Source organism: Erythrolamprus reginae, chromosome 1, assembly GCF_031021105.1.
Source record: "Erythrolamprus reginae isolate rEryReg1 chromosome 1, rEryReg1.hap1, whole genome shotgun sequence".
Lineage (NCBI taxonomy): Eukaryota > Metazoa > Chordata > Lepidosauria > Squamata > Dipsadidae > Erythrolamprus > Erythrolamprus reginae.
The window spans coordinates 45,305,930-45,323,198 of record NC_091950.1 but is presented as its reverse complement, the minus strand read 5'-3'; the positions used below and the strand labels follow the sequence as shown (position 1 = coordinate 45,323,198).

At 40.6% G+C, this 17,269-nt stretch overlaps 1 protein-coding gene across 2 annotated transcripts; it reads right to left on the bottom strand.

The window, feature by feature from the left end:
• Positions 1 to 2,160: 2,160 nt before the first annotated feature.
• Positions 2,161 to 15,880, bottom strand: CDCA4 (cell division cycle associated 4). 2 transcript variants are annotated; one of them, XM_070751151.1, is made up of 3 exons: positions 15,541 to 15,880; positions 8,838 to 8,919; positions 2,161 to 5,230 (listed from the first exon to the last, which is right to left on the bottom strand). In XM_070751151.1, exons 2-3 carry the CDS (start codon positions 8,874 to 8,876, stop codon positions 4,478 to 4,480), a joined length of 792 nt encoding a protein of 263 aa, XP_070607252.1. In that variant the 5' UTR covers positions 8,877 to 8,919; positions 15,541 to 15,880; the 3' UTR covers positions 2,161 to 4,477. The 2 variants fall into 2 exon arrangements, with proteins under 2 accessions (XP_070607252.1, XP_070607262.1); XM_070751161.1 differs by having other exon boundaries at positions 8,838 to 8,988; positions 15,541 to 15,612.
• Between the last annotated feature and the right edge of the window lie 1,389 nt (positions 15,881 to 17,269).

The window sequence follows — 17,269 nt, the reverse complement described above, 5'->3', positions numbered from 1 at the left end:
CAGACAGAAAAATAGATAGATAGAAAAATAGATAGATAGAAAGATAGAAAAATAGATAGATGATAGATAGATACAGATAGATATAGATAGAAAGATAGATAGACAGACAGATAGAAAAATAGATAGATATAGATAGAAATAGATACAGATAGATAGATAGATAGAAAAATAGTTAGATAGAAAAATAGATAGATAGACAGAAAAAGAATTCCTGTCTAGCTCTGCCTCATAACACATTATTAGATCCTATCCAAGCAAGGGCAGCAACTACCACAAAATACCAATGCAGAGAGAGCAAGGAATAGTTACTCACCATTGCTTTTTTCCCCTCTCGGTTGGAGCAAATGGCTGCCTCTGCTTGAGCTAGGGAGAGGAACTACAGCGTGCGAGGGGACAAAAGCTGGTGCCTCCTCGCTCTGGCTCAAGCAATGGCGCCCTCGTGTGGTGACTTTGTCAATGACCCGAGTATAAGCTGAGGCTGTGTTTTTCAGCCCATTTTTTGGGCTGAAAAACTCGGCTTATACTCGAGTATATACGGTACTTTAAAGACTATAAAATATCCATTCAATGCCTGTAACATGTCTGCTCTTAGGTCAAGGACTTCCTGCAATAAACAAAATAGATTGCCTTCACTATTCTGTTGGACACAACCAGGGACAAACTCACCTGTTGCTTTCTTTGGCTAACCCTATCTGACACAAACTGACCCTTCCAACCTTCAGAGGAAACTCCCTACAATCAGAAGGAAGCAAAGAATAGAAGCTTCACTCACCTGCTCATAATACAGCCTGGAGTTAGCCCTAAGAAGGGAACTGCAACAGTAATCTGTAGCACATAGGTGTATGAATTATTACATGAGGGCAATGAGATTGCCAGCATAAATTAAATTAGCCGCTCCGAGTCTCCAGAGAGGGGCGGCATACAAATCAAATAATAATAATAATATAGTCAAAGCACATTCCAACTTCTTTTGGGTAGCCTTTGGCTTTCACAATTTCCCAATGTTCATTAGCAGTAACATGTTCCTTAAACCTTTTCTAAAACCAGTTAGAACATACATTGTCTACATTAATTTTTTTTAGCAATGTTTTATGTTGTTAGTTTTAATTAGTCAGTCACTTGGCATGTAATTATGACTGCAGTAGCCAATGGTCACATGATCAACATTTGCAACCTTTTCTGTTGATTTTCTGCCAGCAGTCACTGGGGAAGCTGACTGCAAGTCATGGTCACATGATGTCATACTTTTCGCTCATACAATTCACAACTGGAACTTATTGTCATTATTACTTTTTTGCTTTATGCCTGGGTTGTTGGTCCCACTTTTGATCATTAAGAACTACCCGTAGTCCCTTTCTGTATAAAAAATATTGTTTGGACTATGGTAACTGGTTTTGTAGCCATTTATGTCATTTTTATATGGTAGTGTTACCATTAGAAATGTGATTTATGATCTCTTTGAAACTAATATGTCTATAAGACAAGTCTAAGTTTCAGACTGTCCAGTTTGCAAAACAAATAGGAATTTTGCATTATCCAGTCACAATTTTTTTATTTACTATTTTGGATTTTGTTATGGAAAGATCCATAGCCTGTGAATATTTTACAGAACAAAATAGGGTGAAGATCTCAAACACTAAAACTAGGTGATGAGGGGCACCCCCACCCCAAAAAATAAAGCTTAGCACCTGTATCTGGAAGAATATTAAATGTTAAGGATATGTTGAACAATAAGCATAAAATTCTGTAATGTATTCTTGAAAGGTTCCAATGTATTCATCTAAATCATGTTTGGGTAAATGTAACATTTTATCCTAAAAAAGGCAAGAATACTTATAAGTATTTTCTACTTTAAAACACTTCATACTACTCAGAAAGGAATTTCATCAATCCTATTCTCATACAAGCAACATTGTTTGCTGTTGTTAGTTGCGAAGTTGTTTTCTGACCCCATGGACAATGTTCCTCCAGGCCTTCCTGTTCTCTACCATCCCCCCCACACCCAGGTCCATTTAAGCTCACGCCAACTGCTTCGCGGCTCAGCCACCTCATTCTCTGTCGTCTCCTTCTCTTTTGCTCTCAAACTTTCCTAGCATTAGGTTCTTCTCCAGTGAGTCCTTCTTTCTCATTAGATACACAAAAATTACTAATATCAGAATGTTTATTTCATATTCAACTTTAATATAAAAAGATATTAGTCACTTCCAAATGTTTAAGATCTCCTTACAAATTGTGTGGTCTGGCACAAAACTGAATTACAAAATTAGACAGTACTTGCCAAGATTAAAAAACATACAGTGCCATTTTCAAATTAGTTGTTTCAAAAGCACTTAAATTATTAAGGCCACAGTCACGAAGCTACTTTCTTATAAGCTGCCTCATTAAATCTCAGGAAGGGATAATCATGCAAAATGGTCTTAAGTTCTAATATATAAACCAAGACAAAGACATTTAATGATGTACACAGAAGTCATGGATCTTTATGCATAGAGCAATTGCTTTAATTGTGCATAATGAACCTTACTGATTTAAAGAGTTAGGGTGAACTTCCTTTACACAAAGATATACTGCATCTATGACATGCTGGGAGACAATGTGTCCAATATTTTGAAATCTATATTTGATCTCAGCATCAGCAGAGAAACCATTTTAAAAGAATTTTATACAAGCAACCAATCCAATTTTAATCAAAGGGAACAAATGCAAAATAGCTAAAATTTCTATGATGGTAATAGTTATTATTGAAGCAAATGTTTATCTTCCTCAAATTAGTTTTTTTCTCACCTTGCATTTGTTTACCTATATCTCCAGTTAACAAGGAAAAAAATGGGCAATTTATTATAAATGGTATGCTCTAGGATTTTTAGTAATTACATGCACGTGAATGCATTTTTCTTTTACATAATAATTTGCTGAGATAATATATTAATAAGGACTCACAGGAATGCACATTTACAGACTGGCAAATAGAACAGTTTAAGTTTGGAGAACTCGAAGGCCTCTGTAACAGTTGGTTAGTAATTAGTGCAATATAGGGGTGTTTTCCCCTAAATATAAAAGTAAATGGTAAACTTCAGCCAATAATTTGTTTGATGGCATAGTTATATAAATATTTATAAATAAAACCCATATGATATATGCTTGAAGATAACAAAAACATGGCTTGAACTGAAGTTTAAATGCATCAAGAGTTCCTGAAGCCTATTGGAAGCTGTTCCTCAGATGTTTAGGTTTCAAGGATAACTTGATCTCTAATACTCTACTTCAAGGCTGATAACAGCTCAGCTTGTAGTTAACAATTACACATACTTCTACTGTACTGCACTATGCAGAGGAAGTCAGTTATAAGGGAGAAAAGTCCCTTTTTCAAAACAATTAAAAAATACAACTGCAAATATTTCAAGATATTAAATAAGCAGTTTTGAGACAGAATTCTCATAGCAAAAATATATCTTCAGAAAATAGCTATAATATTCTGAACACTGATACTTTAAAAAAACTATAGTTTTAAAAAGAAAAAACAGAAAACACTTAAGAAAATGAGAAATAGTTGCTTTACAATTTTTCAAGAGCTCATGTGGTAAATAAACTTACAGAACATAGCAGTAAGTATTTATGTGAAACTAAGGAGGGGAAGGGAAGCATTTTGTCTTTATACCAAATTAATTCCATAAAACAAAACAGCAGGCACTAATGCCAGGGATAGTTGAAAGTTTCTTAATTTGAATTAAGTTGAAATTATTCTTGTTGAATATTTTTTGTTGAGCTAGGCTGCAACTTAGTCCTTGGAGTAAGGTGATATCACTAGAAGCAATGCACTGCAATTTTCAGTTCTGCCCCTTTCTCTGGGGTATACTTCTAGGAAATACAATGTACTCAAGTTGATCATTTTGCTTCTGAATTTCAATGGTACAATCTCAAGGTTCTGGTAGGCTGCAGGAGGCACTCCTAAACTAGACTAGGGATTTGACTTCATTTGCGGTATTTTAAGGACTGGAGTGGTCTAACAGTTGCACCCTGTAGTTATGAAATAGACAAGAAGTATCCCGATATACTAATTAGTCCCTTAATGTTTAGAAGGGCCTCAAAAATAGAAAAATACATAGTCAGAATACAGAGTACATGATTACACCTAGAGATCTTTTGACAGTGTTCTGTGAAAATTAGGGAGTTCCCAAAGTAATTTGTGATATAGAATGGGTTGTAGTAGATTTAAAGTAATTTTTAAAAAACTTGGGCTCTTGACAATTAAATGTATGCTTTTGATTATCTCTGAACCGTGGCCACTGAAATATATACTTAACAAGACTGAATAGTACAAATTATGGGTTAATTTTATAAATTAACTCAATTTTGCAAAATGATGTGAATTGGGGACAAGTGGGTAAGGGAAGATCACATCCAGGTTTAAGAGAACAAAATATCTCAAAAGTTTTATTGTTTACAACCTAGTTTCTTCAAGGGATTTTTCTTAGTTTCAAGATTCAACCAGAATCTCTACAAAATGATCAAGCTCATTAAGATCAGACTTACAGTTAGAATTAGAATTTGTGGCTCCTTGAGGAAAGGTTTCAAGAACATCACAGTGTCCCATTTTTGTATTGCCCATCATTCCTGTTAATACAGTATCAAGATTGTAATAAGAACTGTCAACTTCGGAAAAAAGATCTTCAACAGCATCAGAAGTTTTAGTTTCTAAGGTTTCAAATATTTGATCAATTGACGACTTATGGAAGTTTACTCTATTTTCTGGAATGCTATCCATCTCCCACATGTTTCCCTGCAAGCTTCTGGATGCTTGTAGTACAGCAGGCCTTAAGAGGTCTACATTCTCTTGTGATTGTGTGTCCTCAAAATTCTTAGAGAAACCACTATATTCTTGAGCAAGCTTTTCTTCAGTTTGCTCTTTGGAAGAACGACAGAGAATATCTGTTGAAACAAGACGGTCCAGAGAGGCTGGTCCTGTACTCTGAGGACTTATCATCTGCCAACTTCCATCTTGAGTCATTTCTTCTTGGATCTGCCGTACTGTGTTGGCTATAAGCACTGAACGATACAGGTTAGGTTCAACAAGCATGTGGCAGAGCTGAAGTTTTACCAATGACATGTCTAGCAGTGACTGGCGCTGAAGGTTATACGAAGGAATAGCTTTAAAGCCAGTAAAACTTCCTTCAATATCATCTTCACCTTCAATACATTTCCTCTTTAGTCCACGTACAAACATTGTGTCCTAGTGAAAACAGAAAAATATTGTTAGTTAACTATCTTCTAAAAAGACTTTGAAAGCTGTTTAACAGTGAAAAAAACCTGTACTAATCATTTTAGATGCTAAGAAAGTTTTTGTTTAAAGTTCTGGAATATATGAATTTTATTAAAGAAATCAATATACAGTATTCCCTCGATTTTTGCGGGTTCGAACTTCGCGAAAAGTCTATACCACGGTTTTTCAAAAATATTAATTAAAAAATACTTTGCGGCTTTTTTCCCTATACCACGGTTTTTCCCAGCCGATGACGTAATATGTCATCGCCAAACTTTCGTCTGCCTTTAATAAATAGTTTTTAAATAAACTTTAATAAATAAACATGGTGAGTAATACAGTGGTACCTCAAGATATGAACCCATCTTACGAACAACTCGTGATACGAACCCGGGGTTCAGAAAAATTTTGCCTCTTCTTACGAACTTTTTTTGAGTTACGAACCGGAGTTCGGAGACTGCTGGGAAGCCGCGTGGCTGTTTTAAAAGGTGACAGCCGGGCGGCGGGGCTTCCCAGAAGCCTCCCGAACGCCGGTTCATAAGTCGAACAAAGTTCGTAAGAGGCAAAATTTTGCTGAACCCCGGGTTCGGTTCGGGAGGTTGCTGGGAAGCCCCCCAGGCCGGCTGCGACCTTTTAAAACAGCCGCGCCGCTTCCCAGCTGTCTCCCGAAGCCGAACGCGGAAGTTCGGCTTTAGCGTTCGGCTTCAGGAGACAGCTGGGAAGCGGCGCGGGTGTTTTAAAAGGCCGCAGCCGGCCTGGGGGGCTTGCCAGCACCCCCCGAACCCAGGTTCGGGGGGGTGCTGGGAAGCCCCCCAGGCCGGCTGTCACCTTTTAAAACACCCGCGCCGCTTCCCAGCAGTCGCCGAAAGCCGTTTTTTTGCGGGGGGTTTTTTGGTTGCACGGATTAATTGACTTTACATTGTTTCCTATGGGAAACAATGTTTCGTCTTACGAACCTTGCGTCTTACGAACCTCCTCCTTGCACCAATTAAGTTCGTATCATGAGGTATTACTGTAATCTGAATGGTTGCTAAGGGAATGGAAAATTGCAATTTAGGGGTTTAAAGTGTTAAGGGAAGGCTTGTGATACTGTTCATAGCCCAAAATAGTGTATTTAGTTCCACATCTCTACTTCACGGAAATTCGACTTTTGCGGGCGGTCTCGGAACGCATCCCCCACGAAAAGAGAGGGAACACTGTATACATCTTTAAAGGCCTGAATCATAGTTAATGGTGTTTTGATTAAGTCTTGTGACATACACTATATCTAATGTGATTGTAGAAAAAGCCAATAAATGTTAGCTTTGAGGTAGGATTTTGATATATTTTTATTCATAACCATACTAAACAAAGTCAGAAATTTTCTTTTCTATTTTCTTTTGCAACTTTAACTTTCTTTTTCTTTTTAAAACCTTTTCTTTCTTGTCTTTATATTTTAACTTTCTGTATTTGGAAATCCAAAAAGTTAAAATGAAAGCAGTTTAGACATACAATTATTAGATACATAACTTCACTCTGAAAGTAGAATGTCTATAGAGAAGTATAAATATTTTATCATAATTAGCAATAGAGGTGCCAAACTTGATTTCATTTGAAGGCCGCATTAGGTTGTGTTCGACCTTTGTAATATAGACACAAAGTCCTTTTTGCATTCAAAATTTTGCATTTTTCACTCTGAATTAACACACATCAGATTTTTGGATTAGAGAGGCAACCAGTCAGGATTTTAAAAACTATGTTGAAACAAACTTTTGTATGTGCAAAAAACAAAGTGTAACCATATAAACTAAAAGCATATATCAATGAGAAATTGACATATTATGATATGCAAATTTATAAATATCATAACCATCTCAATGCCAACTTCTGCTCCTATGGGAGATCCAACAATGATTGCTAAAAGTTTCTCTTTAATTGTTGGCCTCCTTTGCTCATTGGGTGTGGAACTGTTACTCCGCTCTGTTCCACTGAACAGAAAAATATACCATTGTTTCTATTAGTGATACAGTGGAATCTCGGCTAGCGACCACAATCCGTTCTGGAAAGTTGGTCGGTATCCAAAATGTTTGGTATTCGAAACAATTTTCCCCATAAAAAATAAGGGAAATAGACTTAATTGGTTCCCAGCCCCTGCTAACTCTTTAATACAGTGATTTCTTGTTTATCGCGGGTGTTCTGTTCCAGGACCATCTGCGATAAACGAAAATCCACAAAAAAGGATTTTTTCTCTCCCTCCCCCCACACATTGTCCTTCATTCCCCCCCTTACCTTTCGTCTCTCTCGCCAGAGGCCCCTGGAGGCTCTGGTCTGCACCCAGCAGCAAAATGTCGCTTTGGCAGGGACGAGGCAGGCGTGCCGCTAAGTTAGCCAGTCCCCGCCAGCAGCAACTACTGAGGTGGCTCCAGTGGCTTCCCTTCGAGGACAGCACCAGGAATGTCATGTCCATGCCCCAAGCCCCACCCCCTGTCCTCGAAGGGAAGCCTGGCGCGGGTGGAGAGTGCAGCGGGCTGCGGGGGCAAGGTGAGTGCGGGCGGCAGCTGTGGGGGTGAGTGGGTCTGTCTGGAAACGACTGTCGCTCCCAGGTAAGGTGGCAGGGGCCGTGGGGGTATCTGGCAGCAGGGCGCTTGCAGGGCTCTTTCTCCCCCCGGGATGAGCGATGGAACATCGGGGAGTATGAGCGTGGGCAGTGGGTGATTGGGGCGCTGGGGGGGCAGCCAGTCCCAGGCTCAGCTCAGGACACCCGCTCTCCCCTGCGCAGGACGGACTGCAAGAGAAAAACCCTGTCCGCAACTTCCTGGATGACCTGCAGTGCAGTGGCACCTTCTCCAAAGCCGGCTGGCGGGAGGGCAGCCACCACCACATTCGGAACTGGGGAGGAGGGGGGCTGACTTTGACAAGGTCAAGACCGGCCTGGAGCCAGACAAAGAGCTGCCCTCACTGGTGCATTTGAGAACGTGTGTATGTGGGGCAGTCGAGGACAGTGGTGGGGGTCTGGGGCATGGACGTGACATTCCCGGTGTTGCTGCTCCTCAAAGGGAAGCCGCCGGAGTCGCCTCAGCAGTTTCCGCCGCTGGGACCAGCTAACTCAGCGGTGTGCCTGCCTCGACCCTGCCAAAGTGATGCTTTACAGCTGGGTGTGGAGCAGAGCCTCTGGGATCCCCTGGCGAGGATTCCCCAAGAGAGAAGACAAAGGCAGAGAGACAAGAGGTAAAGAGAAAGGGTGGAAGTGAGGAACAATGTGTTGGGGGGGGGGGAGACATGGCTGTTCAGTATCCAAATTTTGTTCGGTATCCAGTGCAGACTTTTAACAAAATTTTTGGTTGTTATCCAAAAGGTTTGCTATCAAAGGCGTTCGCTAGCCAAGGTTCCATTGTATATATACTGTATAACAAAAACTAGAATGAAAACTTTCTGCTTTATGATGCTCCAAGAATCAAGTCTACGTAGGCAGGAAAACATGGCACCAGTGATAAAGTAACAAGTCACTGTTTAATCCATTTTCTTCCATTTTACTTCAGCTTGTGTACACTCATTCATTTTAGTGAAAAACCTATCCCCTACATTATTTATTACTCACCAATAACGGTGCTTGATGCAGTCCTTCCTCTTCTCCCATTTTATAGAAGATTCCATACAGCAGGTGGTCTAGCAGCACCTACCTGAGATCAGTAAGAAGCGTATTCAGTAATTAAATTATCTGTCATACATTGTGGGGACTTCCGTTGTTCCTATGAACAAAATAATATAAATAAAAGTATGCCAACTATTCCCTTTAGGTATGGTTATACAGTAGTACCTCGTGATACGTACCCCTCGTCTTACGAACTTTTTGAGATATGAACCCAGGGTTCGGGATTTTTGTGCCTCTTGTTACGAACTTTTTTCGCCTTATGAACCCACCGCCACGAACACCGAACCTGGAAGTTCGGCAAAAGTTTGGGTTTGGCTGAGAAGCACCGCCGCCCGGCTGTTACCTTTTGAAACAGTTGGGGAGCTTCTCGGCGTTCTCCTGAACGCCAAACCTGGAAGTTCGGGTTCGGTGTTTGGGAGGCCGCCGAGAAGCACCGCCGCCCGGCTGTCACCTTTGCAGAAGAGCTGCGGAGCTGTCGGCCAGTTGGGAGGCTCAAATGGAGGTGGGGAATCCCAATAGGGTATTCCATGGGCGGAGCTTTGACGTCATGAAGACGTCCTTCCTGGAGTCCACGTTTCGGCCGGCCAGGAAGGACGTCTCCATGACATCAAAGCTCTGCCCATGGAATTCCCTATTGGGACTCCTCACCTCCATTTGAGCCTCCCAACGGGCCAACAGCTCCGCAGCTCTTCTGCAAAGGTGACAGCCGGGCAGCGGCGCTTCTCGGCAGACTCCCGAACACGAACGCTGAACCTTTGCCGAGAAGCCCTCCAGCTGTGTTGGGAGGTGACAGCCGGGCGGCGGCGCTTCTCAGCGGCCTCCCGAACCCAAACTTTTCGGGTTCGGGTTAACGCCGAGAAGTGACCGGCTGTTTCAAAAGGTGACAGCCAGGCGGTGCCGCCCAGCAGTGCGCCGTTTTTGCGATATTTTTTTTGCTTCCACGCATTAATCACTTTTACATTGTTTCCTATGGGAAACATTGTTTCGTCTTACGAACTTTGCGCCTTACGAACCTCCTCCCGGAACGAATTAAGTTTGTAAGACGAGGTATCACTGTATTGTTTGTTTTATGGACCATTTACATTCAAAACCTTTTTTACAAATACTGAATAAGAGGTCAGTATTATTGCAGATTAGAAGTGGAAGTCAATATAGCAGAGAGGAAAGCCACATAGTGACTTCTGTAAAAATATGCTAACTAGAGACTTTCTAGTGTGAAACTGCCCAACACAACACCACATACATTTCCTCCAAGAAATTCATTGTAATAACTGAAAATATCTTCTATACAACTATTATGTACATGTATATACACACACACGTTTTGGTTGCTACTCATTAGTTGTATGGGTTTTATTTAAAGCAACTGGATTTAAATCATAATTTGTAAAGAGCAACTGTCATCTTGTCCTGTAGTTGCTCCTCCTGACCCATTGTTCATTTACCGACAGTCCAATTCACTTTAATTGGAGGGCTGGTGATGCGGCAGTGACACAAGGTGAAAGATGTGGCTCTAGTAGGTGAGTAGATGCCTACTAACAGGCACTGCCATGATGGATTTGAAACGACAGGTGCTCTTTAATATTATATTTATAAGATTCTTAAAAGGTTTCACTTTCATTTGTATCGCTTGCCCTTCATGTCTCTTCAAACAATTATAGTTTGTAGTGTACATAGACTTGCAAAACAATGGGATAAAGGAATATTCTGAACTTTATGATTTATCTCATGGTTGCTGTGAAATTGTGTGAATGTATCAATGCAATGCATGTTATCTCAGTTTGCAGAGCTTGGATTGACTGAACAAGTGTACAAAAAATGTAAATATTGCAGAATATACAGCCTCATGCTAAATAACTAAGCTCCATTTCATGCTGAATAAACTAAATTATTAATTATTTTAAGTAGAAAACTATCTTTAGATATATTTTTTTACTCCAAAAGCATTTTATTAAAATAAATTTCATAAAAATAAAAAAAATCCAATGTAAATTTTAAAAATCTGTTTTCTAAATATATATATTTTAAAAACCCACCAATTTTTATCCCCTCTGGTTGTATACTCTCAAATGAACTGAAAAATATTACCCACTTTTTGCAAATTATAGCCCTAAAAGACACAACTATTCATAACTATAACTTTATTAACCATTTTAATCTTAAAACATTAAGGATATTGATATTACCAGTTCCTCTTAGAAAATATACAGATGAAACTCAAAAAATTAAAATATGAAACTTATGAAAGATACTCATAACATGCAAAGCAAGATAATTCAAGCCATGATTTATCATAATTGTGATGACTATAGGATATAGCTCATGAAAACCCCAAATCCACCATCTCAGAAAATTTGATTATTATATACAATCAATTAAACAAGGATTGTACATAGAATATCGGACCTATCATGTTTATACTTTTTGGTTATCGAAAAGTATAAGCATGCATATGTACTCAGAGCTTGATTTGAGGCCCCTTCTGCAAACTGTCTCAATGCAGCCTGGCATGGAAGCTATCCGCCTCTGGCACTGCTGAGAAGTTATGGAAGAGCAAGATGCTTCAATAGCGGCCTTCAGCTCTTCAGCATTGTTTGGTCTCATGTCTCTCATCTTTCTCTTGGCAATGCCCCATAGATTCTCTATGGCAGTGATGGCAAACCTTTTTTCCTCAGGTGCCGAAAGAGCATGTACACGCGCTATCGCACTTGTGCGAGTGCCCACACTGATAATTCAATGCCAAAGGAGGGAGAAAACAGCTTTCCTCCTCCAGGCCCTCTGGAGGCCAGAAACGGCCTGTTTCCCAACTTCTGGTGGGCCCAGTAGGCTCGTGTTTTGCCTTCCTCTGGCTCCAGAGAAGCCTTTGGGGCCTTGGGAGGGCAAAAATGCCCTCTTCCATCCCCCTGGAGGCTCTCTGGAAGCCAAAAACACCTTCCCAGAACCTCTGTGCACATTGGAGCTCAGCTAGGGCAACAGCTCACGTGCCAGCAGATATGGCTTCATGTGCCACAGATTTGCCATCATTGCTCTATGGGGTTCAGGTCAGGGGTTTTTGCTGGCCAATCAGACAGTAATCTCACAGTAATTAAACCAGGTTTTAGTGCTTTTGGCACTACTGGAAAATTGAAATCAGTATCCCCATAAAACTAGTCTGCAGAAGGAAGCTTGAAGTAATTCAAAATCTGCTGCTAGATGGCTGCATTGACCATGGAAACCTTTGCATCTCATTTGGAAACCAAGGACCCAGAGTATGGAGGAAGAATGGAGAGGCACACACTGCAAGATGCTTGAAGTTCAGTGTGAAGTTTCCAGTCTGCTGATTTTTATGAGGTATTATGGAAGATCAGCATCCTGGTCTTCCATAACACGTCAGCAGTGCCAGAGGCTGATAGCTTCCATGCCACGCAGCATTGAGGCAGTACAGTGATACCTTGTCTTACAAACTTAATTGGTTCCGGGACGAGGTTCTTAAGGTGAAAAGTTTGTAAGACAAAACAATGTTTCCCATAGGAATCAATGGAAAAGCAATTAATGCGTGCAAGCCCAAAATTCACCCCTTTTGCCAGCCGAAGCGTTCGTTTTTGCGCTGCTGGGATTTCCCTGAGGCTCCCCTCCATGGGAAGCCCCAACTTCGGACTTCTGTGTTTTTGCGATGCTGCAGGGAAATCCCAGCAAGGGAATCCCAGCATTGCAAAAACAAATGCTTTGCTGGCAATGGAAGTCCGGAGGTGGGGTTTCCCAGCGAAAGGAGCATCAGTGAAATCGCAGCATCACAAAAACACTGAAGTCCTCAAAACCCCACCTCTGGACCTCTGTGTTTTTGTGATGGTGCGATTTCACTGAGGCTCCCCTCACTGGGAAACCTCACCTCCGGGCTTCTGTTGCCAGCAAAGCATCCGTTTTTGCACTGCTGGGATACCTCTGCTGGGATTCCCCAGCAGCATCACAAAAACACAGAAGTCCGGAGGTGGGGTTTCCCATAGAGGGGAGCCTCAGCGGAATCCCAGCAGCATAAAAACGGGTGCTTCGCTGGCAACGGAAGTCTGGAAGTGGGGCATCCTAATGGCGGCGGTGGGTTTGTAAGGTGAAAATAGTTTGTAAGAAGAGGCAAAAAAATCTTAAACCCCGGGTTTGTATCTCGAAAAGTTTGTATGACGAGGCGTTTGTAAGATGAGGTATCACTGTACTTGCGGCAAATTGGGCCCAAACTAAGTTCTGAGTACATATGCATGCTTTTCCTTTTCAGAGGTTCGATATTGTTGTATGTACAATCCTTGTTTTATTGACTGCATGTAATATTCTAATTTTCGGAGATGGTGGATTTGGAATTTTCATGAGCTCTACCCCATAATCAACACAATTATGACAAATCATGTCTTGAACTATCTTGCCTTGCCTATTGTGAGTATCTTATATATTAAATTACACCTTTTAAGTTCCATTACTGAAATAAATGAACATTTGCACAATATTCTAATTTTTACCTGTACCATAGTTACTATGGACTGGGTTCAAAGAGTATTTAGCAAATAACGAGATGAAAACGCATATTTAAAAGTAGATGAGAAAAAAAAAACTAGAATTATTTTTTTTTTAGCAAAACCATGATGAAAATACAAGATAAATTTTATTCACAAGATAAATTTTATTGACCTGGTCAACTAGTTTTATAAAGAACTGACAAATATTACTCATAGATTTAACATGATTATGGAAATTGGCTTTTTAAAATCAGTAGAATACCTGGAGGTGTATGGAATCTAGTGATTAAAAAGTGGGATGAAGATGAGGATTATGATACAACAATGGATTACATTGATGCATGAAACTAAATCTTATCCCATAAATGCAATGAAAAAAAGATGAGCTGGAAGGTAACATAAAAAGCTAAGAAGTTACCAAATTATTTAGCAGTGAGTAGACTAGTTACAAAATTGATATGTTAAGAGCTATTGCAGAAGATGTATTTTAGGGGATTTAAAATGTTCTTTAGAATTACCAGGATTATATTGCTGGATCCCAGTACAATGCTATTGGCTGTGATTATTTTTTATTCCAAACTTTATTATACAATGCAAACCACAATAAAAAGAAAGTATTCAAACAAGCTTTTTATTATTAAAAAAAGAACAGTGAAATGCTTAATTAACAATTATGCCTGGTACAGAAAATTGTATACTATGGTTATAAAACCTATGTATAATGGTTCTAACACTGGCAAAATTACTATCTGGTTGCTTATTTTTCTGTTTAACATAAAAATAGCACAGTATATTACTTATACAGCTTTATTAAATGTTGGATTTTTTATAATTAAATATATACTTTAATTACAATTAAAGGATAAATTCATTCAGATTTAACATCATAAACCTAGCATCCTTTTCTCTTAGTTCATATATTTCCTGTTGTATGCAGGAATTCTGGCAGATTTTTATCTTTGATAGAAATAGTTAGGCTATCCTGTTCTGTGAAACTATTGATCTTAACTGCATTTTATAAAAGGCAACTTATATCCAAAGCATTGTTTGTGGCCTGTTTTCTAACTTTGCAGTTTAGAAACTGAAAATATTAAATAATGTCAAACAGATGCAAAAGCTGATTTTCTCAAAAAGCTCCAATAATGTCCAACCACAGAAAGTCTGTTTCAACACAGATGGGAGACAAAAGGTACCTAATCCTATGTCCTCTTGAAAAATAAAGCAAACCCATAAACTCCACTTTTTTAAAAATTAAAACCCACCTTGTCCTTGTCAAATCTATAAAAAGTTGAACCCTATTGCACAAGAATCTTTTAGCATGAATGTCACTTGAAACCATCAATCACAGAGGGGAAATTTACATGTGCCACATTTCCTTGTGTGAAATGTTTGTTGGGATTAAAAAAAAAGTTGGAAAAAGTAATCCCAAATTTTAATGGGAACGGATAAGAAGAAAAAAGAATGTAACCAGGCAACACCAAACAGATGAAAATACAACTTTTTCATCTGGCGAAGAAAATAATCGTAAAAAACAATGTGGCCAAGTTGCTTGTGTGAAAGCAGAGGCGAAAGGAGACCAGATGGTGAAAGTTCTGAAAGTGGAAGAGATGGAGAAACAAAATCTGAAAGCGCTTCTGAGCGTCGGGGAGGCGAAGAGGAAACAAATCAGAAAGAAAAAAATAATTCGGCAGCGACCCTAAAAAAAGTGGGCGAGGAGAAAACATATACAATGGCCTTTCTTAAAACACTCTCAGACGAGTAAGAGGTTTGTTATTTCCTAGCGAGCGTGACTAATAACCTCACTGGTTGGGAATGATGGGGCCTGTAGTCCCACACTGAGAGACTTTCAAGTAGAGGAAGGAATATGAAAGAAAACGCGACATGAGGAGCTCCTGAAGAAAAGGAGCCGATTGAAACAAGGGACTTGAAACAAGAGAATTCGCTATAAAGGAAGCGCCGGGAACGAGGGAATGATTCATCTCCTCTCCATCTCCACGGCCGCCATTTTGGAGCCACGGCTCAAGCGATCCCGCGCGGGTCCTCCTTCCTCGACTCGCTTCAGAACCGCGTCGGTTCCCTCTTTTCGCCTCTCCGATTTCGAAACTGGCGGCTCCCTCCTTCCTTCCTTCCCCCCCCCCCCGCGATTCGTTTCTCCCGTCCCCGCTTACCCGCTGACGAAAGCCGCCCGCCGCCACGGAGAGCCCGCTCCCGCTTCAATGATGTCGGCGCCTGAGAAAAAGGGGAGGGACCAACGGCTGCACAAGCTCCTCCCCCTTTCTTCCAGCTCCCTACTCGGGCCATCTTTTGTGAAACTCCACAAAGAAGCGAAAGCCCCGCCTTAGATGTCGTCTCGGACTTCCCATTGGGGAAGAGAGAAGGCATCTGGCCCACTCGTGAGCCCGCCCAGTGCAACTTTAGCTTCCCATTGGGCAGTAAACGAGGGAAATATTTTCTTCTGAGATCAAATTGTTCTGTTAACCGCAGGAGTGCTGGGCCGCTTACTCTCCCTTTGGCCACGCCTTCTTGTTGTTTTATGTAGAGGGGCTCAAAGTTACTACGGTTTTCAAGCCCCGCCTCCCCACGGTTGGCGGCCGGGTCCGTACAGGCAACATTTTTTTAAAAAAAAAAACTGCCAAATGCCGGCGGGGGGCCTTGGTTATCACGGAGCCTTTGGCGCGGGTCCTTAGGCGCGAGTCTCCTGAGCTCGGCGGGATTGATGGCCGAATAGTCATACTGTTTACTCATACTTTTCGTTCTGTGACACCTCAACAAACATGCTTTTATTGCAGGGGTCTCTAACTGGTAACTTTAAGACTTGTGGACTTCAGCTCCCACAATTCCTCAGCTAGCTTTCTGGGAGCTGAAGTCCACAAGTCTTAAAGTTGCCAAGGTTTATTTTATTTATAGAATAGAATAGAATTCTTTATTGGCCAAATGTGATTGGACACACAAGGAATTTGTCTTGTTGCATATGCTCTCAGTGTACATAAAAGAAAATATACATTTGTCAAGAATCATGTGGTACAACACTTACTGATTGTCACAGGGGTCAAATAAGCAATGAAGAAACACTCAATAAAATTATTTACTTATTTATTAAATTTGTATGCTGCCCAAGTCCCGAAGGACTCTGGGCGACTTACAGCAAAAGCAACATTAAAACAGCATTTAAAAAGCAATTTAAAACCCATTTAACATAATCGCACATCTCTTCTGTGGCCGGTTGGAGGCTTCTATTGCTTCCTTAAAAACCATTACAGAGAGCTCTGTAAAAACAATTAAGTGGAAGAAAATTATGCAGGAGCTGCTAAATGCAGATAGTAGAAGACAGTGCTCTTCTGAAAATCCATGGAAAAACACTGGATGGGGCTCCTTGGTGCTCTCTGAGCTTGGTTGTTTTCTTGCAGATGTTTCGTACTCCCAGAATTCCCCAGCCAGCATTTGCTGGCTAGGGAATTCTGGGAGTTGAAGTCCAAATGTCTTCAAGTTGCCAAGGTTGGGAAACACTGACCTAGACTAAGTGATATCACCGCTCCTAGTAACCAAAGCTAGTTTTGGTAATGAAAAGTCTGCCAGAAAACAACGAAGCTCAAGAGAGCACCAAGGGCCCCTCATTTCAACCCTGAGCTACAAATATTCTCCTTTATTAGTAAAACAATGGATACCCAGATTGCCAGTCTAAAATGGGAATGTATAGCAATGTTTGTTTCCCCCCCCCCCACCTTGGCAATTTTAAGATGTATGGACCCACAACTGCATGCATCTGCGTTAGGCCATTGCGTTGTTTTCTATCCCATGCTTTTATTTGTTGCTGCTTATGTGGGTGGCAATTCTCACTCATGAATCCTGTTGTGATTCCCTGGGCTCTCCCATGTGGTTTTTGACCCTTGGCTACTG